We start from the raw sequence: 20,172 nt of genomic DNA, 5'->3' as shown, positions 1-20,172 counted from the left end.
TTATTGGTGCGAGGCGCGATGTACAGCAGGGCGCGGGGACAAGCAGCGCATGCAGGGATGCGGAGCGGAGACCCTGCAGCCCCCCAGCACCTGGTTCCGTCCCAGGGCAGGGGCTGCTCCCCAGCGGACCCCCCCGGCCGGCCGGGGGTGTGGGGCCGGGCCCCTCGATAGGAGAACTCCTCGGGGCGCCTACAGCCGAGTGACGAGGTAACACGTGCGGGGCGAAGGTGACACCGTCCGCGTGGCCGCGCAGGGCCCGATGGCCGTTCTGCAGCGCGGTGGGGGCGGTCAGTGGGGCGGCCGAGCTCCGTGGCCGCTTCCCTTCCCGTCCCACCGCCGCCCCGTGGGATCACGCGGGGCCGGAGCTCCCGGCTGTGCCGTGCTGGTGTCCCCACGGACGTGAGCCCGGAGCGGCACTGCAGGACGCGCCCAGCCCTGCCGCTGCGCCCGGGGGGGGGAGGGGGGTGTGATGCATGGCGGGGGCCGCGCGGCCGCCCCACTGGTGATGGCGGGGATGAGGGGCCGTGGGGGTCCCCGCCGCCGTCTTTGTCCCGCACCCCCCCGCGTCCCCACGCGTCTACCTGGATGGGAGCGCGGCGGCGGGGCTGCCCGGCACGGCGGGATGCTCCTGGTGGGCGGGCGGACAGAGAGGAGATGATGAGCGGTGATGGGCGGCGATGGGTGGGATGAGGTGGAGGGGCAGGGGGGGTTACCAGGGTGGTGCTGCTGCCGCGCCGCATCCGTTTCTTGTCCTTGTAGAAGCCGACGAGTTTGTCCCGGAACACCTGGGGGGCAACGGGGTCGGTGCTGCCGCTCGGGGTGGGGCTGGGCTGGGGGCGGGGGGGGCGGGGGGCTCACCTCATACAGGTAGTCGAAGATCTCCAGGATGGTCAGCAGGCTGGCGCCGATGAAGAGCCCCATCTGCCCCCCGATGTCCCCCAGCAGCCCCGCCACCTCGTATGCCTTCTTCTGCTCGATCATCTCGTAGTTGAGCGCCTCAAAGAAGATGTCCAGCACCAGCACGTTGTCCCTGCGGGGGGGTGGGAGTGGGGCAGGGGATGCCAAGGTGGGGGGCTGCGCTGCACTGCGGTGTGCCGTGCGGTGGGACTGAGCGCTCTGTGCGTGCCGGGGGTTGTGCCGTGCCATGCCGTGTCACACTGTGCCGTGCCCTGAGGTTTGTGCCATGCAGTGCTGTGCCATGCAGTGCCGTGCCGTGTGGCAAAGCATGCTCTGTGCTGCTGCATTTGTGCAGCAGGAGGGCTGTGCCGTGCGGGGCCGTGCTGCTCAGAGGGTGGGGAGGCACTGGAACAGGTTGCCCAAGGAGGCTGTGGATGCCCCATCCCTGCAGGCATTCGAGGCCAGGCTGGATGTGGCTCTGGGCAGCCTGGGCTGCTGGTTGGCGACCCTGCACACAGCAGGGGATTGGAACTGGATGAGCGTTGTGGGCCTTTGCAACCCAGGCCATTCTATGAGTCTATGCCATGCTATTCTGCAGCATGCCAGGCGCACAGCAGCACCGAGGGGGCTGCGCCATGCCGGGCTGTGCCGTGCCGGGCTGTGCCATGTCGGGGGGGTCCGTGGCCGTACCCCCCCGTGGCCCCAAACCCCACTCACGCGATGTATTGCTCGGTCTTGTTGAACTTCTTGGCCAGGTACCGCGCGGAGGCTTTGCTGGGGATCTTCACCATGGAAAGCTCTTTCCCGTAGCGCACGGTATCGCAGGGCGTGCGGCACGCGCAGTACTCGCTGTCCTTTTTCACCAGGAAATCTGCGCCGGGGGACGGCGGTGTCGGAGCCGTCCCCGTCCCCCCCACCCCCCGCACCTATCGAGCCCCATACGTACCCAGCGCGGGGTCTGCGCACTCCTTGTACTGCTCCGGCGTGCAGACGTTGGCGTTGCCTACGGGGGGACGCGGCGCTCGTAGGGCGCGTGGGGGGCCGACCCCCTCCCCGACCCCCGGCCCCGCTCACCGGGCATGTGCACCATGCGGCAGTTGCAGTTCTCGGCCAGGTAGCGCGTCTCGCAGTCCAGGCGGCAGGCGGTGAGGCTGTAGTTGGTGAAGAAGTCGGACTCGATGGGGGTGGCCTTGCAATCCCCCCAGGGCGGTGGTAGATACACCAGCTGCCGGCTTGGCTAAGGAAAACACGCGGCGCCCGCAGCCCCCCGTGCCGCCCCCCGAGCCGTGCCGTGCCGCGCCGTGCCGTGCCGTGCCGTGCCGCGCCACCTCGGTGCCGGATACCCGCTGCTGCTGGCACGACACGAAGGTCTGGAAGCCGGGTGCCACGCCGAAGCCCAGCTGGTCGATGAAGGGCGGCTCCTGCTGGCTGTGGATCTGCACCTTCACCCCCGCCTCGTACGACGTCTCGTCTGCAAGCAGCGCGGGTCTGGGGCTGCGTGGGGCGGCGCGTCGCGCTCCCCTCCCCGCGGGGCGGCCGCCTCACCCGTGTCCCCCCAGACGGGCAGGTATTCCTCCTGCTGGATGTTAAGCATCAGCTCCAGCCCGTTCCCCGCGCCGCCCTGCAGCGTGGTCAGCAGCTCCGTGCCCGGCTGCCCCGAGTTGAAGGTGTAGCACTTGCCCAGACGGGTGAAGATCTGTGGGGTGGGACAGGGGCGGATGCTGTGGGGCGGTGAGGCAGAGCAGGACGCGGTGGGACAGGGAGGTGCCTTTCCCCACCGGCAGCCCCAAAGCGCGGTGCCCTCGGTGCGGGGTGCAGCTGGACACCTCCGTGTGGTGCTGAGGCACTCGGCTCCTGGGAACCCGGCGCTGCAGCCCCACGCTGCAGCATTACCACGGGTGCAGGTGGGGAAGAGGAACCGCCCCACACGGTGCCGTGGGTGCTGGGAGTCAGAGAGGCAGGCAGCACCGTGCCCCACGCTGCCCTCTCCTGTGCACCCCACGGCCTGTACCTCCCAACCCGCACCTGCCATCATCCCAAAGAGCACACGCCATCACCCCGCAGCCTGTACGTCCCACAGCACGCACCCCACCGCCCCTAAACCTCGACATCCCACAGCCGTGCCAGCGGTGCATCTCCCGCGTGTGCCGTCACCCCAAAGCTGCACATCCCCACATCCCGCCCGAGCCCCGCTCAGAGCAGATGGGGATGGGGGCAGGACCGGCGCGGGGCTGAGCGGTGCACAGCAGGGCCGTCGCAGCGGTGGCTGTGCCGGTGCCGGTGCCGGCGGTGGCACTCACGGCGGTGAAGTTCTCAGGGCCGCACTCCCGGCCACGGAAGCGGCAGCGCAGCAGCATGTCCGCGATGTCGTGCCCGGCGCGCCGGTAGAAGGCGGCCAGGTCGTAGCTCTTGCTGGGGAAGAACCCGTGGAGGTCGTGGGGCCGCCCCAGAGCCCGCAGGTAACGGGAGAAGTCGCGGCGCGGCACGGCCAGCAGCTCGGCGCCCAACCAGAACACGTCGTTGGCGGTGAGCCGCGAGCGCCGGGCGCGGTTGTAGTTGCAGAGGGTGACGGCGGGGAAGACGAGCGGGCGGCTCTCGGCCTCATCCAGCGCGGTGATGTGGGGGTACGCGCCGTAGTGCCCGATGCGCTCACCCGACTGCAGCAGGAAGGCGCCCAGCGAGGCCACGAAGGCTCCGGCCCAGAGCAGGCGGTGCGGGGCGGCAGCGCCGGGTGCGAAGACGTGCCGCAGGCCGTGCAGGGAGCTGGAGCGGGCGAAGGCCGCCAGCCCGGGGGCACCGCGAGCGCCGGCACCCGGCACCGCCGCCATGGTGCGCCGGGCGTCCTGCGGCACGGCTCTGCAGGGGGATTGGGTTTCAGGCCGGGCCGCGGGGACGCGGGGATGCGGGGACACGTGAGCGGGGCACAAAGCGCGGCGGTGCTCAGCCGGCACCGGCATCCAGCGGGACCCCGGCGCGCGCGGAGCGGGACGGCGGCATCCAAGGATCCGTGAGCGACCCGGCACCGAAAGCCTCGGCCCCGCGCCCCGCTCCCGGCTTCTAAACCCCGCTCTCGGCCCCTAAACCCCGAGCCCAGCCCGTGGGGTGAGCGGCCCCACGGAGCACCCGGCAGCCCTCCTATAGGGGCAGCACTGGGGGCTGTTGGCAGCCCAGCCGTCATCCCGGAGCCGCACGTGGCCGCACGCCCCCCCGTGCCCCCATCCTGCCCTGCCATGGGGGGAGGGTGGGGAGCGGCTGCTGCGGCAATGGAGCTCCCGAAGAGGGGAGCGGTTCCCATGGCAACGCTGCCCATCGCACGGGGAGGTGGCTGCCATGGCAACCGGCGGCCCAGCACCAGGATGCGCCAGGGACCGCGGGAGGGGAGACGGGGATGTGCCCCCGCACCGAGCGTCACCCACCCCACACCGGGAGCCCCAGCACACCCCACGGAGCGGCCACGGGGGCACAACCCGGGCTGGGACATCTGCCACATGTGGGGAGCACGTGGCGCAGCCTTTGTCACCATAACAGAGCCTGGCACAGCTCAGGGCCCGGCAGGCAGGGTGCTCAGCCCGCTCAGCCACGCACCACGCCGTGCTTTTGGCCACTGAGTCACACCCGGGGGGGGCACGGCCATGTGCCCTATGGAAGCCTTGCCTCCAGGGCTCCACGTGTTCTGCTGCACTCGGGAACCCGGGAGGAGGCGGGGAGCAGCAGCCCTGAGTGTGCTGGCACAGGGGAATGGGCAGTGCGAGCCCGGCTCAGCTCCCAGCCCCCGGGGGGTCATTCACGCAGGAGATCATTTTCTGCTCTGAGAGCTTCATGCTGGCTGCTGCTCTGGTTGCACATCTGCCAGCTGCTGTGATGGGAGACGTGCAGTGCAGGACACGGTGCTGCCCCACTGAGTGCCTCTGTAGGTGTGTGTGCCCTGTGCCCACCATCCCCGTGTCCCCACACAGAACTGCGGGTCCCAGTGCCCGTCCCTGGGGGCAGAGCACGGTCACCGTGCGGCCCTTTGGCACACACAGAACCTCTGTCACGCACAGAACCTCTGGCACACTGTGGGGCACGGGAGCGGGCAGGGGGCAGTGGCACGGAGGGGACAGCTGTTCTCTGGGGTGGCAGCAGAGGGGACACGGAGCCACAGGGACTGGAGATGTGGGACTCTGAGTGCAGGCGGAGCTGTGGGGGCTGAGCAGAGGCACAGAGCCCAGCGCCTGCAGGTGGCTGTGGGGTGGGGGCACCGCTGGATGGCCACCAGTGGGATGCAATGGGAGCAATGGGGATGGAGCAACCCACGGCCCTCTGGTACCAAATCTCCCTGTGTCCAAACCCAGTGTGACACCCGTGGCCACAAGTGGGACTCCTAGCATTGGTGCCCGTGGCCACAGCGCAGAGCAGCGTGTGGCAGTGGGTCACAGTGTGGCCCTTTGGCACACATGGAGCATCCAACAGGCTGTGAGGCTCAGCAGCAGGCAGGCAGTGCCAGCAGTGGAAGGGGTGACCATTCCCTGGGGTGGCAGCAGAGGAGCCACGGAGCCACACGGAGTGGAGCAGTGGGGGCTGTGCGATGGCACAGCGTGGCTGCAGTGCAAAACCTGGGGTGGGCGCAGGGTGGGGGCACCGCTGGATGGCATGCAGCACGCAAACCATCAGTGGGGTGGATGGGAGAGGTGGGGATGGAGCTCACAGGGACCCTGTGGTGCCAAATTGTGCCGTGCTGAAATGCAATGGGAGAGATGGGGACGGAGCTCACCAGGACCCTCCAGCGCCGCGCCCCACCACGCCCAGCCCCGCAGCGACGCTGCTGGCCCCTCACTCACCACGCTGAAGTTGCGTGCGGAGCAGCCGGCGCCACGGAAGGAGCACTGCAGCAGCATGTCGGCCAGGTCGTGGCCGGTGCGGTTGTAGAACTCGGCCATGCTGAAGGGTTTGGCCTTGAAGTTCTTGAAGTTGGCCTTGTCGCGCAGCGCGGCCAGCACGGCGGGCTCGGCCAGCTGCGGGTTGCTGATCTCGTAGCGCTCGTTGAGCAGCGCCAGCAGCTCTCCCACGTGGTACATATCGTTGCGGGTGATCTTGGAGAAGCGGAACTCGTTGAGGTTGCAGATGGTGATGGCCGGGAAGGTGAGGTTGTGCGCGGCCACCTCGTCCAGTTTGGTGACGTGCGGGTAGGTGAGGAAATAGGCGACGCGCTCGGCGCACACCAGCAGCAGCAGCCCCAGCGCGCCCAGGAAGAACGCGCCCCACAGCGCCCGGCGCAGCGCCGCTCCGTACGCGAAGATGTGGCTGATGCCGTGCAGCGAGGAGCTGGAAGCGAACGCCCGCAGCCGCGACCGCGGCTCCGCGCCCCCCGCGCCCTCCCCGCCGCCCCTCATGCTGCCGCCCGCCCCCGCCCCATCGCCGCGGGAGGGACCGCCCCGGCCCCAAACCCGGCCCCGGAGCGCCCGCGGCCACCGGGATGCGGTTGCGGCTGCGCTGCCCGCGGGTTTCCCGCAGCGGGGGCGCGGTGCCCACCCCCCGCTTCCCCGGTCCGCCGCCTTCCGCCGGGGGTGCGGGGTGGGAGCTCCGGGAGGGGCCGCGCAGGGCTCCTCCCGCCCCCCCGGGCGGCGATGACGGGAGGGGTGGGGGCGCAGCCCCGTCCCTACGCTCCGTCCCCGGGTTGGAGCAGAGAGGCTCCCGAGGGCCCCACGGAGGGACCGAACCCGTTTCCAGCCGAAAGCGGAGATGGGGCCCACCCGGGGGTCCCGCCGTCCCCCGCCACACGCGGGGTACCGCAGCCGCAGAGCCCCGTGCCGGGCGGGGTCCCCCCCGCGGGTGTTGGGGTCCCGCTGCCTCCGTTCGGGACACCACTGCCCGCATCCCCACCCGGGGGCTCGGGAGGCCCCGGTGCCGCTGTGCCCCGTGGGGAGTGGGCTGGGACGGGGGAAGATGCGGCAGCGGATGGCGTAGCGGCCCCAGGACCACCCTGGGGATGGCGATCCTCTCCCGAGGAGGGCAGCTTGGTGCGAGGGCACAATGTGGGGCTGGGGGGGGCACACGACGCGACCCCCACCCCGGCGGTGCCGGAAAGCGGCGTGGAACTCCGCCATCCCCAATTGCCCCCATCCAGATCGCCAAGCCCGCATCCCCGCTCCTATGGGGTTACCCTGCCCACACCCCGGCCGTACCCCGACCCTCCCCCTACGCCCGACGCCGCGCAGCTCAGCACACGCCCTGCTCGGTTCCGCCGTTTATTCCGTTCCGCGCTGCTCCGCCGCCTGCTGCCGCATCAGCTGCGCGTACAGCCCGCCGCGCCGCAGCAGCTCCTCGTGCGTGCCGACCTGCGGGGGTGATCACTGCGAGCCCCGCCCCACAAACCGCCTCCCTCGGAACCGACCCCCAACCCCCGCCTTCTTCCAATCCCCGCCCAACGTGGCTCAGACCCCTCCCCACCGACCCCCATCAAAGCCCCCCTCATCAGCCCCAGCGTACCCCAGCCGGAGCCTCCCTCCCCCCCGCTCACCTCGGCCACGCGTCCTCCCGCCAGCACCACGATGCGGTTCGCCCCCCGCACGGTGCTCAAGCGGTGCGCGATGAGCAGCACCGTCCGACCCCGCGCCGCCCTCTCCAACGCCGCCTGCACCGCGCGCTCCGCCTCCGCGTCCAAAGCGCTCGTGGCCTCGTCCAGCACCAACACGGCCGGAGCCTTCAGCAGCGCCCTCGCCAAAGCCACGCGTTGCCGCTGCCCTCCGGACAGCGCCGCCCCGCGCTCCCCCACCACGGTGCCGTAACCGTCGGGGAAGGCGCGGATGAAGGCGTCGGCGTCGGCCAGGCGAGCGGCCGCGAACACCTCCTCGTCCGACGCGCCCGGTTTGCCGAAGCGGATGTTTTCCATGATGGTGGTTCCGAACAGCACCGGTTCCTGCGGGGCGGCCGGGCGCTCGGCGCTCAGCGCTCAGCGCTGCCCCGGCCGGGCTGGACGGACCGCCCCCGCACCGCCCCGCACCTGGCTGATGAAGCCGATGACGCGGCCGCGCAGCCACGAGGGGTCCAACGAGGCGATGTCGCGGCCGTCCAACGTGATGGTGCCCCGTGTGGGCTCATAGAAGCGCTCCAGCAGTGCTGCCACCGTCGACTTCCCTGTGCCAAAGCATCACCACCGTGACATCATCACCGTGACATCACCGTCGTGACATCACTGCCATGACATCACCACCGTGACATCACCACGGTGACAGTGGTGCCACATCACCACGGCCCCATCCGGCACCATGGGATCGGTGCCCCTCATGGTTGCATCCCCTGGGGCCACCATGGCCACCTCCCTCTGGTGGCACGGGCTCCACGTCCCCATCGGCCCCAGTGCTGGTGCTGTGGGGTCGGGGCGCTGTGCCACAATGGGGGTCCCACACCCTGAGTGTCACCTCCTCCCGAGGGTCCCACGATGGCCACTGTCTCACCGGGGGGCAGCGTGAGGCTGAAGTCCTGCAGCACGGGATGCCCAGGGCGTGTGGGGTAGCTGTGGGGGGAGGCGAATGAGGGGCTGTGGGGCAGATCTGTGGGGCAGGGGGAGGGTTGGGGGGGGTCTGACCTGAAGGAGACGTGCTTAAAGGCGACCTGGCCCAGCAGGGAGTGGCTGGGGATGGTGTCCCCCCCCCGCAGCGGCACTTGGGGCTCCAATGTCATGAACTCAAAGACACGGGCGCCAGCACTCAGCCCACGAACCACCTGCAATGAGGGGGTGGACAAAGGCAGACAGAGTGTCCCCATCCCCATCCCCATCCCCATCCCCATCCCCGCCCTCCCCGGAAGCTGGGATCCTGCAGGATCCCCCCTACCTGCCCGAAGAGGATGGAGATGTTCGCCAGGGACCTGCGGACATGTGGGTGAGCTCAGGATGAGGTGCCATGGGGGGGATGGAACAGACATTGGAGGTGATAGAGCTGTGACGTGGGGGGGTGGCATGGGAGGGTGACACTGACCTCTGCACCGTCTGTGAGGCCACCAGGAACGACATGAGGTCACCAGGAGAGAGCTGATCCCCGGCCATCAGCGATCCGCCCACAAAGATGGTCCCCAGCACAATGCCTGTGGGTGCACGCTGCTCGTGGGGCCTGCCCCCCAATAGGCCCTGGAACCCCAATAGGTCCTGACTGCCCCAATAGGTTCTGTCCCCTAGAAAAGGTCCTGTCCCCCAGAAAAAGTCCTCAACTCCTCAAGAGGTCCTGACACCCCCAATAGGCCCTGCCACCCCAAAAAAGTTCTGATCCCCCCCAATAGTTCTTGGCCCCCAATACATCTTGGCCCCCAATAGGCCCTGCCCACCCACCCAATAGGTCCTGTAACCCTAATAGATCTTGACCCCCCCCAATAGGTTCTGGCCCCCAAAAAAGGTCCTCAACTCCTCAAGAACTCCTGATCCCCTCAATAGGATCTGCCACCTCAATATGTCCCACCCCCTTCATAGTTTCTGCCCCCTCAATAGGTCCTGACTCCCCCCCAGTAGGTCATGACCTCCCCAATAGTTCTTGGCCTCCAATAGGTCAGGCTCCCCCAAAACGTCCTGACATTCCTAATAGACCCTGCCACCCCAATATGTCCTGCCCCTCCCCCAACAGATCCTGCCACCCCAAAAACTTCCTGACCCCACCAATAGTTCTTGACCCCCAATGGGTCGTGCTTCCTCAACAGGCACCTCAAAAGGTCCTCAACTTCTTAAGAGGTCCTGATCCCCCCAATAGGTCATGTTCCCCCAATATGTCCTGCCACCCCAATACATCCTGCCACCCCAATAAGTTCTGCCCCCCAAAAAAGGTCCTCACCCCCTCATTAGGTTCTGCACACCCAGTAGGTCCTCACCCCCTCAATAGGTCCTGAGAACCAATAGGCCCTGCCACCCCAATAGGTTCTACCCCTCCAATAGGTCTTGACCCCCCCAATAGGTTTTGCCACCCCAATAGGTTCTGCCACCCCAAAAAGGTCCTGACCCTCCCAATAGTTCTTGGCCCCCAATAGGTCATGCCCCCCAAATAGGTCCTGACCCCCCTCAATAGGCCCTGCCCCCTCCATGGGTCCCACATCCCTGCCCCCCCCCCCCAGCTCCTGCCCCCCACCCACTGACCGTTCAGTGCCAGGTTTGACAGCCCCTGGAAGGCAGCGATTCCCAGCCCCAGCCGTTGGCTCATCCTGCTGGAGCGCTCAGCCTCGGCGCAGTACAGCCTGCGGGCAGATGGGGGGGATGGTGGCAGGGAGGGGGAGTGAGGGGGGGTCAACCGACGACAGCCCCCCCACGGCCGCACCGCCATCCTCACCCCGCCTGCTGCTCCTCCATGGCGAAGGCGCGCACGGTGCGCACGTTGCCCAGCACCTCGTCGGCCACCCCGGTGGCTTTGGCCACCTGTGCCAATGGGGGACACGGCTGCACACTGCGGGGCACCACAGGGATGGGGGTCCCTATATATCGTATCCCCCCACCCCCCAAAAACCCATTACCTGTTCCTGTGCCTGGCGGGACAGCGCCCGCAGCACGGAGCCCAGCGCGGTGCCGGCGCTCACCAACACAGGCAGCACCAGCAGCAGCAGCGCCGTGAGCCGTGGGGACAGCAAGTACAGGGACAGCACACAGCCTGCAGCCTGGGTGCTGCTGCGCAGGCCCTGCGGGGGGACACGGTGATGGGGGGGTGGGTACTGGGGGTACCGGAGGGGGGGGAGCAGTGCTGGGCCCCACCTGTGAGATGATGAGCTTAAAGGAGGATTTGAACTCCTGCACGTCGGCTGTCAGCCGTGCCACCAGCTGCCCCGTGCGGTGCGCATCGAAGAACGCCACGTCCTGCCTGGGGGTGGGGGCTGCAGCCACTCTGCTGCCGTGTGCCCCCCCCCCGGGGTGCCCCTCATCCCCACACGTCCCCCATCTCGGTCTCCATGTCCCCTCTGACTGTGTATCCCCATGTGCCCCCCGTCCCCCTGTGCCCCCCAACCCGGTGTCCACCACATCTCCACACCCCCATCCACGTGTGCCCCCATCTCCTCTGTCCTCACATCCCCCCAGCTCCACACCCTCCATCCTTACGTCCCACACAACCCCATGTCACCCCTGCCCCTATGTCCCCCTGTCCCCATTTGACCCCCGTCCCATGTCCACCGCACCCCCACGTCTGCCCCACCTCTGTGTCCCCCTTTCCACACTGCCTCCCATATCCCTGCTGCTGTGTGCCAACTGTCCCCACAGCCCCCATATCTCCATGTCCCCGTGTGCCCCTGCCCCATGTCCCCCTTGTCTCCATGTCCCCTGATCCCCCGCCAACCCCCTCAGCTCCCTGTGTCTCCTTTCCTCACATCCCCCTGTCCCTCTGTGCCCCCATGCGCCCGCCCTACCGCAGCAGGGACACAAAGAGAGCTTTCCTCATGCTGGCAGCCACCTGCTCCCCAACGCGGGACAGCAGAGCGATGTACCCGAAGGTCAGCAGTGCCTGTGGGGTGCGGGGTCAGTGTGTGGGGTCAGGCTGTGGGTCGGGGTATGGGTCTGGGCATGGGGTGGTGCCCACCTGCAGGCTGTAGAGGCTGAGCAGGCGCAGCGCAGGGGGGCGGGCGGCGTGCAGGTACCCCTCCAGGTGGGTCCGTGCCCCACGGGCCACCACGTCCACCAGCTGCCCCAGCAGCACCGGGATCTGCACATTGAGCAGCGCTGCGCCCAGGGCGAGCTGTGGGGTGGGGGGGACAGAGAAACTGGTGTGAGTGGGGCGGGGGGGGTGGGGTTGGATTGGGTGAGGTGGAATGGAATGGATTGGGGTGGGGTGGGGACAGAGAAACAGGTGTCAGCGGGATGGGATGGGATGGGATGGGATGGGATGGGATGGGGTGGAGTGGGGTGAAGTGGAGTGGAGTGGAGTGGAGTGGAATGGAGTGGAGTGGGATGGGGTGAACCTCAAGTGGACATGGGGATGGGATGGGGATAAGGACAGGGATGGGGACGGAGATAGGGATGAGAACAGAGATGGGAATGAGGATATGAATGGGAATGGAACATGGGTAACAACGGGGACAAGGAGGGGGACAGAGAAACAGGCATCAGTGGGATGGGATGGGGTGGGATGGACACCAGAAATATGAACATGGACATGGGGATAAGGACAGGGATGGGGATGGACACAGGAATGAGAATAGGGATAGGAATGAAGAAATGAATGGGAACAAGGACACGGATAACAGCGGGGACAGGGATGTGAATTGGGACGGGGACAGGGACGAGACAGGGAAAGGGAGCGGGGACAGAGAGAGGGACGGGGATAGGGATGGGACGGGCGTAGGGACGCAGACAGGGACAGGAATGGGGACGGGACCCCGCGGTGACCCCCCGCTCACCACGACGGCCGCCGACAGCGCGAGGAGCTGCGGTCGCAGCAGCGCCCAGAACGTCGCCCATTGGAACTCGGGTTCAGGGAGCGGAGCGGCGGGGACGGAGCGGCCGCGGCTCTCCTGGCACCGCGCTGCCGCCCCCAGCGCCGCCCCCACGCAGCCCAACGCCAACCCCGCCGGGACGAGGAGCGGTGCGGGGCGCAGTGCGGGTCGCGGTGCGATGAGCGGTGCGGGTCGCGGTGCGGAGCGGAGCGCGGACCCCCCATTCCTGCAGCTGCGGAGCTGCCGTGAGCGTCCATCCCGGGCACTGCGCCCACCTCCTCCCGCCCCCACCCCCCCGCCCGGTACCTGCTCAGCGCCGCCCGCACCGCCAGCAGCCGGCAGCCCGCCCGCCCCGCACTCAGCAGCAGCATGGCGGCCCCGCGGAAGGGGCGGTGCGGGGGGCGGAGCTGCACGGCGCGGCGCCGCCACCTCCGGCCGAGACCCCGCGCCGCTCCCCGCGCCCCGCAGCGCGGCGCGTCCCCAGAGACCCCAGCCCCCCCCGTCCCGCAGCCCCGCGCGGTGCGGGATCGCGGCCATGGCTCCAAGGGGGGTGCGGAGCCCGGGCCGGGCTGTGCGGGGCGCAGACTGAGTGCGGGGCGCGGCGGGGCAGCAGGTGAGAGCGGGAGAGGGACGCGGGGACGCTCAGACGGGGACGGACGGTCGGATAGGGGACACCGCGACAGGGGGACAGCGGGACACACGGACACGGGGACACACGGACACGGGGACAGCGCGAGATGGGGAAGACGGGGGATGAGGACATCGCGACATTTGGACACAGGGACACCGGGGCACGGGGACACCTGGACGTGGGACACGCGGACACGGGGTCAGTTGGGCACGGGGACAGCGGGACACCGGGACAGTGGGACGCGGTGCCACGGGGATGCGGGCACACGGGACCCACGCGCTGCTCCTACCGCAGCCCCCCCGGGGTGGGCACGCGTCCTCGCGTCCGTCTCCACTGAGCGCAGCGTCACCGCGTGTCCCCGGCTGCGCGCCGTGACCCCCACGCGCGTCCCGGGGGGGTTCCGTGGTGCCGCTCCCCCCCCCCGCGCCGCCCGCTCTATTTTTGGCCGCGGAGTATTTTCGGTGCGGGGGGGCCGCGTCCCGGAGCGGGGACACCCGATGCCGTGGGGGGGTCAGCGCGGGGACAGCGCGTCCCTGCGGCCCCGCACCGCCCGCTGCTGAATCACTGCCCGGGACGGGACGGCCCACGCGCGTGGGGCGGTGCCGCGGATCCACCTGCGGGTCCGGTCCGGCTCTGCCTCACGCGGGACGGGACCGACGGCGTCTGCGGAGCGGCGGTACGGGGCGGGGGGGTCCGACCCGGAGTGAGAGGGGGGTCCCGATGCGGCCCGACGGGTGGGGGTCCCACTCTGTGCCAAGCGAACTGGGGTCATGGTGCTTCAGGAGGCGGGGGGGTGTGGGGGGGTGTCCCGTAGTCCCCCAGGGGCTCTCCGGTCCCTGCCCGCTGGGGGGGTCCTGTGGGTCTCCGCATCCTGCCCCAGAGTTCCAGGGGTCCGATCCTGCTTTGGGGGTGGACAGCTGTGGGATGTTCTGTGGGTCCCATCCTGCCCCACGCTATGGGGGTCCCGTCCTGCCCGAATGTTCTGTTTCAGATTAATAGGGATTCCATTCTATCCAAACGAGTCCGGGGGTCTCGTCCTGCCTTGGGGGTCCCATCCTCCCTGGGGAGCTGGAGGTGCTCCGGGAGTCCCATCCTTCTCCAAAGTTCTGGGGTCCATCCTTCTGGGGGGGTCTCGGGGATCCCATCCTTCCCCAGAGAAGGGGTCTGGGCTCCCATCCTTCCAGGGAGGGTTTTGGGAGTCCTCTCTTGCCCCAAGAGCTCTCTGTCTCATCCTGCTGGGGGAATCCCATCCTTCCCCCGGGATCTGGGGATTCCCACCCTGCCTGGAGGGGGGGCCGTGGGGGTCCCTTCCTTGCCAGATCCCCGCGCTCCCCGGCACGTCCCGCCCGCTCCCTGTGGCCGCGAGGCTGTGGGCGCGTCGGAGAGACGGGACGGATTGCGTGGCTCTGCCCCGCGGGGCACTGCGGGGTGACAGCTCACGGCATCCCGATGTGGGGCACGCGGGCGGTGCGTTGCGGCGTCCCCGGCATTTCCTGCGGGGCGACAGCTCACGCGCACGGCGCGGCGTGGGGCGGGGGAGGGAACTCCGTGCCACCCCACAACCCCCGTGCCCACATCGGGTGTCCCGCACTGGGGTTCCTATCGCGGGGGTCCCGCGTCGTTGCCCCCCCCGCAGGTGCGATGACGGAGGCTGAGTATCACCGCGTGGAGGACCCCGAGGAGGATTCCCCCCCGGGTGAGGAAGAGCTGCTGCTGCACGTCACCGAGGGGCGGCAAGGTGGGCACTTTGGGGGCGTCACAGGATGGGAGGGCACTGAGGCACGGCCCCGCTGAGCCCCCCCCGGTGTTTCTCCCCACAGGCTCCTGGCATCACATCAAGAACCTGGATGATTTCTTCACCAAGATATCCTCGCTGGGCGCTGTTCCCACCGGGGGGGTGGGGGTGGAACTGGGGGGGGTGGCACACGGGCACGATCCTTAACAGCCCCAACATCTACCACTTCCACCAGAAGAACGGCTTCGCCTGCATGCTGCTGTCCGACCTCTTCGAGCTGGGGTGAGCGCTGCGCCGCGCCGCACGGCGGTCCCTCCTCCCTCCCCCTCCCCCTCCCTTCCATGGGGCACCCCCTGACCCCCCCGCGCCCCCCAGGCAGTTCGTGTTCGTGGTGGCCTTCAGCGCGTTCCTGCTGTGCTGTGTGCGCTACGATGTGCTCTTCGCCGACCGACCGCTCAACCGCAGCCACGTTCCCCCCGAGCGCAGTAAGGTGACGCTGCCCGACGCGGTGCTGCCCGCGCCCCAGTGCGCACGGAGGTGACTGGGGGGGCTGTGGGAGGGAGGAGGAGGGCGTGGGGATGGGACACCCCCGTAAAGCCGCGCCTCTCCTGCAGGATCGCTGCCAGCGGTTGGCTCGTCTTCCTGCTGGCCATGGCGGCGTTGTTCTGGCTGTGCCGCCTGCTGAAGGTGCTGCGCGGACTGCTCGCCTACTGGGACATCCGCCGCTTCTACGGGGAGGCGCTGCGCATCCCCGCGGTGAGTGGCACGGAGGGGATGCCGGTGGGACGGCAGTGCCGGTGCCGGGGTGTCGGTTCCATCGAGGTACTGCTGGTGCCACGGCGGTGCCGGTGCCGTAGGGGTGCCGGTGCCGTGGGGATGACGCGCCGATGTGGGGACACCAGAGCCGTGGGGACGCCGGTGCCATGCCGGTGCTTATGCAGGGACACCAGAGCCGTGGCTTGTCGGTGCCAAAGTGAGGATGCCGGTGCCATGGGGGCGGTGCCGGTGCCGCGGCGATGCTGGATGTCACCACAGGGGCGCCGGTGCCGTTGAGTTACCAGTGCCACAGCGGTGGTGTTGGTGCCACAGGGTGCTGGTGCCAATGTGGGGACAAGGTTTTCCGTTGCCGGTGCTGTGGCAGTGCCTGGGCTGACGCAGGGACTGTGGTGCCATGGAGGTGTCGGTGCCGTGGTGGTGCTGGTGCTATGTGGGTGGCAGTGCCGATGTGGGGACATCAGTGCTATGGTGGTGGTGCCGGTGCCGTGGTGGTGCTGGTGCCGATGTGGGGACACCGATGCCGTGGTGGTGCCGACGATGCATGGCAACGTGCCGAGGAGCCCCCAGTGACCCCCCCATGTGCTTGGCGCAGGGCGAGCTGTGCAACTACAGCTGGCAGGAAGTGCAGGCGCGGCTCATCGCCCTGCAGCGCGAGCAGCAGCTCTGCGTGCACAAACGGGAGCTGACGGAGCTGGACATCCACCACCGCATCCTGCGCTTCAGCAACTACACCGTGGCCATGGTCAACAAGTCGCTGCTTCCCGTGCGCTTCCGCCTGCCTCTGCTGGGCCCCGTCGTCTTCCTGACTCAGGGCCTGCACTACAACCTGGAGCTGCTGCTCTTCCGTGGCCCCGGCGCGCTCTTCCTCAACTCCTGGAGCCTGCGGCCGCAGTACAAGCGGGCGGGCGAGCGGCTGGCGCTGGCACGACGCCTGGCACGCAGCACTGTGCTGCTGGGAGCCGCCAACCTGCTGCTGTGCCCGCTGGTGTTGGTCTGGCAGCTGCTCTACGCCTTCTTCAGCTACGCCGAGGTGCTGCGGCGGCGGCCGGGCGTCCTGGGCACGCGGCGTTGGTCGCTGTACGGCCGCCTCTACCTGCGGCACTTCAACGAGCTGCAGCACGAGCTGACGGCACGGCTGGGCCGCGGGCACCGCCCGGCCACGCGCTACATGAACTCCTTTGCCAGCCCCGTGCTGGCCGTGCTGGCGCGTCATGTCGCCTTCTTCGCCGGCTCCGTGCTGGCCGTGCTCATCGCGCTCACCGTGTACGACGAGGACGTGCTGACGGTGCAGCACATCCTCACTGCCATCACGCTGCTGGGGCTGCTGCTCACCGTCGCCAGGTGGGTGCACTGCATGGCACTGTGCTCTGCTGTGTTGCGCCATGTTGGGCCATGCCATGCCATGCTGTGCCACGTTGTGCCATGCTGTGCCATGCCATGCCGTGCCATGCCATGCTGTGCTAAGCTGTGCTGTGCCGTGCTGTGCCACATTGTGCCATGCTGTGCTAAGCTGTGCCATGCTGTGCCACACTGAGCCACATTGTGCCATGCTGTGCCATGACATGCCATGCTGTGCCACGTTGTGCCATGCTGTGCCATGCTGTGCCATGCTGTGCCACATTGAGCCACATTGTGCCATGCTGTGCCATGACATGCCATGCTGTGCCAAGCTGTGCCATGCTGTGCCATGACATGCCATGCTGTGCCACGCTGAGCCACATTGTGCCATGCTGTGCCACGTTGTGCCATGCTGTGATGCGTTGTGCCATGCCGTGTCACACTGTGCAGTGCCGTGTCTCACTGTGCCATGCTATGCTGCAATGTGCCATGTTGTGCCACGCACTGCTGTGCCATGCCATGCTGTGCTGTGCCACACTGTCCAGTGCCATGCTGCACTGTGTGCTGTGCCTTGCTGTGCTGTTCTGTGCCATGCTGGGCCGTGTTGTGCCATTCTGAGCCATGATGTACCATGCTGTGCCATGTTGTGCCATTCTGTGCATGACATGCCATGCTATGCCATGTTGTGCCATGCTGTACCGTGCTGCTGCACACCATGCTGTGCTGTGCCACGCCGTGCCATGCTGTACCTGCCGTGCGGTGCTGTGCCACGTCACGCCAGGCCATGCCCCCCCCGCAGGTCATTTATCCCCGACGAGCACTCGGTGCAGTGCCCGGAGCAGCTGCTGCAGCGCGTCCTGGCGCACACGCACTACATGCCGCAGCACTGGCAGGGCAGCGCCGGCGCGGCGGAGACGCGCACGGAGATGGCCCAGCTCTTCCAATACAAAGCGGTGAGTGCGGGACGGCGCAGCGCAGCCCGGAGCCCCGCCGCCCCCTGAGCCCTCCGCCCACCCGCAGGTGTTCATCCTGGAGGAGCTGCTCAGTCCCATCCTCACGCCGCTCATCCTCATCTTCGCGCTGCCCTCCCGCGCTCTCGACATCGTCGACTTCTTCCGTAACTTCACGGTGGAGGTGGTGGGCGTGGGGGACGTCTGCTCCTTCGCGCAGCTGGACGTGCGCCGCCACGGGAACCCGCAGGTGAGGGGTCGGGTGGGGGGCACGGCCGTGTGCCAGCCCGCGCTCACCCGCCGCCCACCCGCAGTGGCTGTCGGAGGGGCAAACGGAGGCCTCCGTGTACCAGCGGGCGGAGAACGGCAAGACGGAGCTGTCGCTGATGCACTTCGCCATCTCCAACCCGCGCTGGCAGCCGCCGCCGCACAGCGGGCTGTTCCTCAGCCACGTGAAGGAGCGGCTGCAGAGGGATGCGGCCCCGCACGGCCCGGCCGAGGGCGCACTGCGTGCATCCCTGCTTGGGGACGGCTCCGCTGCGGTGAGGGCGTTGGGTGTCATGGGGACACTGGGGGTGTGGAGGTCACTGGGAGCTGAGAGGGCACTGGGCGCTTGGGGGACATCAGGAGCCCCACATGGGGATATTTGGTGCTGTGGGGGCACTGGGTGCCATGGGGACATTGGGTGCCATGGAGACACTGGGTGCTATGGGGACTTTGGAGGCATAGGGGACACTTGGTGTTGTGGGGTCAATTGGTGCCATGGGGACACTGGGTGCCATGGGAACATTGGGAGCATAGGGGACACTTGGTGCTGTGGGGGCACTGGGTGCCATGGGGACTTTGGGGACACAGGGGGCACTGGGAGCTGAGAAGGTACTGGGCACTGTGAGGGCATTGTGTGCTGTGGGGCCATTTGGTGCTTTGGGGATATTTGGTGCTTTGGGGATATTTGGTGCCATGGGGACACTGGGTGCCATGGGGACATTAGATGCTGTGTGGACACAGGGCATTGTGGGACCAATTGGTGCTGTGGGGACATTTGGTACCATGGGGACACTGGGTGCCATGGTGTCACCGGGTGCCCTGTTGGCACTGACGTGGTCCCCACAGCCGGACGCCCTGCTCACCAGTGTCCTGGCCCACCCACTGCTGGCGGCCAGCGGTCTGGTGCCCCGGGACCGGCGCTTCACCCAGCCCTGCAGCACAGCCAGCGCTGCTGCCAGTGTCCTGCTGTCCCTGTCATCCCCACTGCCTGGGAGGGGACACGGCCCTTTGGAGAGCCCTGAGCGCCCATTGCCCGAGAGGTGCTGTGGGGATGGGATGGGAATGGGGATGGGATGGAATAAGGATGGGGATGGGGATTGGGATGGGGATGGTGATGGGATGGAGTAAGGATGGGGATGGGGATTGGGATGGAAATGAGATGGGATGGGGGCTGGTGGCAATTTTGGTCATGTGAGGTTGGAGCCAGTGGGTGCCCATGGGGTGGGCGCTGGGCTGGGTGCTTCTCCCCATACCAGAGCCGTGCCGTCCCACAGCCCAGTGCTCAGTGAGTCGCGTCTGCTCAGCCTGAGCCGCTCAGCCGTGCTGGCCGAGGTGGCCTCTGCCGAGATGAGCCTGCATGCCATCTACATACACGAGGTGAGCACCCCAGGGTGCACGGCCCCACGGCCCCATCCCTGCCATCGCCCATCCTCTGCCCTGTCCTGCACCCTTGGTTCTGTCTGGCCGTCACCTCACGCCCCCACCCCCACCCCCACTTGGCCATCAGACCCCTCCACCCCACCAGTGTGCCCCATGGCGCAGCCGGGCTGTGGGGCAGCGGCGAGACTCTGACCCTTTCCCCCCAGCTCCACCTGCAGCAGCAGCAGAGCCCTGTGGGGCTGTGGGCGGCGGCAGGGGCTCCCAAGAGGTCCTCGGTGACCACAGGTGAGTGCTGCTGGGGGTGGTGGGGGCTCCCAGACCCACACGGGGCTGTGGGGCACTGACCCGCCCTGCGCCAGGCTCGGCCGCCCGCGCCTCGCAGCACGAGCTCCGGGAGATGCCGCTGGGTGGCTGGGCTGAGGAGGATGAGGAGGATGAAGATGAGGAGGAAGAGCAGACGACGAGGTAGCTGTGCTGCATGCAGCTCTGGTGAGCGCAGCCCCGGCTCCGGAATATCGGTGCCCACTGGAGGATCGTCTGGGGGTCTGCCCATGGGGACCCCCATCCAGCTGCATCCCCACGCAGTGTGGGGCCGTGGTGCTGCTGGGTGCTCCCGGCCCCCCCAGGTGCTATATTTATATGGGGGGCATGACACTGTGGGGTGCAGCTCTGAGCCCATGTGGGTCAGGGCCCCCCCACCTGCTGTGGTCATGGTGGGGGCAGTGCTGGGCCCTGAGCAGCCCCGGGGGCAAATAAAGGTTTACAGAGTGTTGTGCTGTGCTGAATGCTGCAATGGGGCTGGAAGCCGGGGGGACACTGCAAGC

At 68.2% G+C, this 20,172-nt stretch overlaps 3 protein-coding genes across 6 annotated transcripts; 1 reads left to right on the top strand and 2 right to left on the bottom strand.

The window, feature by feature from the left end:
• Positions 1 to 15: 15 nt before the first annotated feature.
• Positions 16 to 6,284, bottom strand: ASIC3 (acid sensing ion channel subunit 3). Of its 2 annotated transcripts, none has more exons than XM_090143345.1 (10): positions 5,718 to 6,284; positions 2,443 to 2,593; positions 2,241 to 2,368; positions 1,972 to 2,122; positions 1,844 to 1,900; positions 1,615 to 1,768; positions 859 to 1,030; positions 714 to 785; positions 582 to 628; positions 16 to 268 (listed from the first exon to the last, which is right to left on the bottom strand). In XM_090143345.1, the coding sequence occupies exons 1-10, from the start codon at positions 6,267 to 6,269 to the stop codon at positions 190 to 192; spliced, it is 1,563 nt and encodes a 520-aa protein (XP_089999471.1). In that variant the 5' UTR covers positions 6,270 to 6,284; the 3' UTR covers positions 16 to 189. The 2 variants fall into 2 exon arrangements, with proteins under 2 accessions (XP_089999471.1, XP_031469679.1); XM_031613819.2 differs by lacking the exon at positions 5,718 to 6,284 and adding an exon at positions 3,198 to 5,697.
• Positions 6,285 to 7,110: 826 nt separating this feature from the next.
• On the bottom strand, positions 7,111 to 12,652 carry ABCB8 (ATP binding cassette subfamily B member 8). The gene is made up of 15 exons (XM_031613829.2): positions 12,577 to 12,652; positions 12,235 to 12,502; positions 11,418 to 11,573; positions 11,248 to 11,342; positions 10,601 to 10,706; positions 10,366 to 10,527; positions 10,185 to 10,270; positions 9,995 to 10,092; positions 8,856 to 8,961; positions 8,712 to 8,745; positions 8,465 to 8,601; positions 8,298 to 8,392; positions 7,880 to 8,013; positions 7,397 to 7,795; positions 7,111 to 7,214 (listed from the first exon to the last, which is right to left on the bottom strand). The coding sequence occupies exons 1-15, from the start codon at positions 12,639 to 12,641 to the stop codon at positions 7,125 to 7,127; spliced, it is 2,031 nt and encodes a 676-aa protein (XP_031469689.2). The 5' UTR covers positions 12,642 to 12,652; the 3' UTR covers positions 7,111 to 7,124.
• A 47-nt stretch (positions 12,653 to 12,699) lies between these two features.
• On the top strand, positions 12,700 to 20,160 carry ATG9B (autophagy related 9B). Of its 3 annotated transcripts, none has more exons than XM_090143339.1 (14): positions 12,700 to 12,883; positions 14,538 to 14,639; positions 14,722 to 14,767; positions 14,856 to 14,918; positions 15,012 to 15,173; positions 15,251 to 15,392; positions 16,006 to 16,754; positions 17,551 to 17,704; positions 17,772 to 17,951; positions 18,016 to 18,243; positions 18,815 to 19,008; positions 19,243 to 19,345; positions 19,555 to 19,633; positions 19,708 to 20,160. In XM_090143339.1, exons 2-14 carry the CDS (start codon positions 14,543 to 14,545, stop codon positions 19,815 to 19,817), a joined length of 2,307 nt encoding a protein of 768 aa, XP_089999465.1. In that variant the 5' UTR covers positions 12,700 to 12,883; positions 14,538 to 14,542; the 3' UTR covers positions 19,818 to 20,160. The 3 variants fall into 3 exon arrangements, with proteins under 3 accessions (XP_089999465.1, XP_089999464.1, XP_089999463.1); XM_090143338.1 differs by having other exon boundaries at positions 12,700 to 13,577; XM_090143337.1 differs by having other exon boundaries at positions 12,700 to 13,099; positions 19,708 to 20,157.
• The last annotated feature ends 12 nt before the right edge of the window (positions 20,161 to 20,172 follow it).

The sequence above is a fragment of the Phasianus colchicus genome, chromosome 6 (assembly GCF_987193195.1).
Source record: "Phasianus colchicus chromosome 6, bPhaCol1.hap1.1, whole genome shotgun sequence".
Lineage (NCBI taxonomy): Eukaryota > Metazoa > Chordata > Aves > Galliformes > Phasianidae > Phasianus > Phasianus colchicus.
This window is presented reverse-complemented; position numbering and strand designations above follow the sequence as displayed.

Coding starts and splice junctions, on each gene's coding strand:
- ASIC3 (XM_031613819.2), bottom strand. CDS start 3,854: ATGCCGGTGCCGGCTGAGCACCGCCGCGCTTTGTGCCCCGCTCACGTG. Junction 1,769..1,843: donor GTGCGCAGACCCCGCGCTGG/GTACGTATGGGG, acceptor CCCCCGGCGCAG/ATTTCCTGGTGAAAAAGGAC. Junction 629..713: donor GCGGCAGCAGCACCACCCTG/GTAACCCCCCCT, acceptor CCCGCCCACCAG/GAGCATCCCGCCGTGCCGGG.
- ABCB8 (XM_031613829.2), bottom strand. CDS start 12,641: ATGCTGCTGCTGAGTGCGGGGCGGGCGGGCTGCCGGCTGCTGGCGGTG. Junction 10,271..10,365: donor CCCGCCAGGCACAGGAACAG/GTAATGGGTTTT, acceptor CCATTGGCACAG/GTGGCCAAAGCCACCGGGGT. Junction 8,014..8,297: donor CGTGGGACCCTCGGGAGGAG/GTGACACTCAGG, acceptor GCTTTGGCACAG/GGAAGTCGACGGTGGCAGCA.
- ATG9B (XM_090143337.1), top strand. CDS start 13,024: ATGAGGACATCGCGACATTTGGACACAGGGACACCGGGGCACGGGGAC. Junction 14,919..15,011: donor TCCGACCTCTTCGAGCTGGG/GTGAGCGCTGCG, acceptor CGCGCCCCCCAG/GCAGTTCGTGTTCGTGGTGG. Junction 17,952..18,015: donor GCCGCCACGGGAACCCGCAG/GTGAGGGGTCGG, acceptor GCCCACCCGCAG/TGGCTGTCGGAGGGGCAAAC.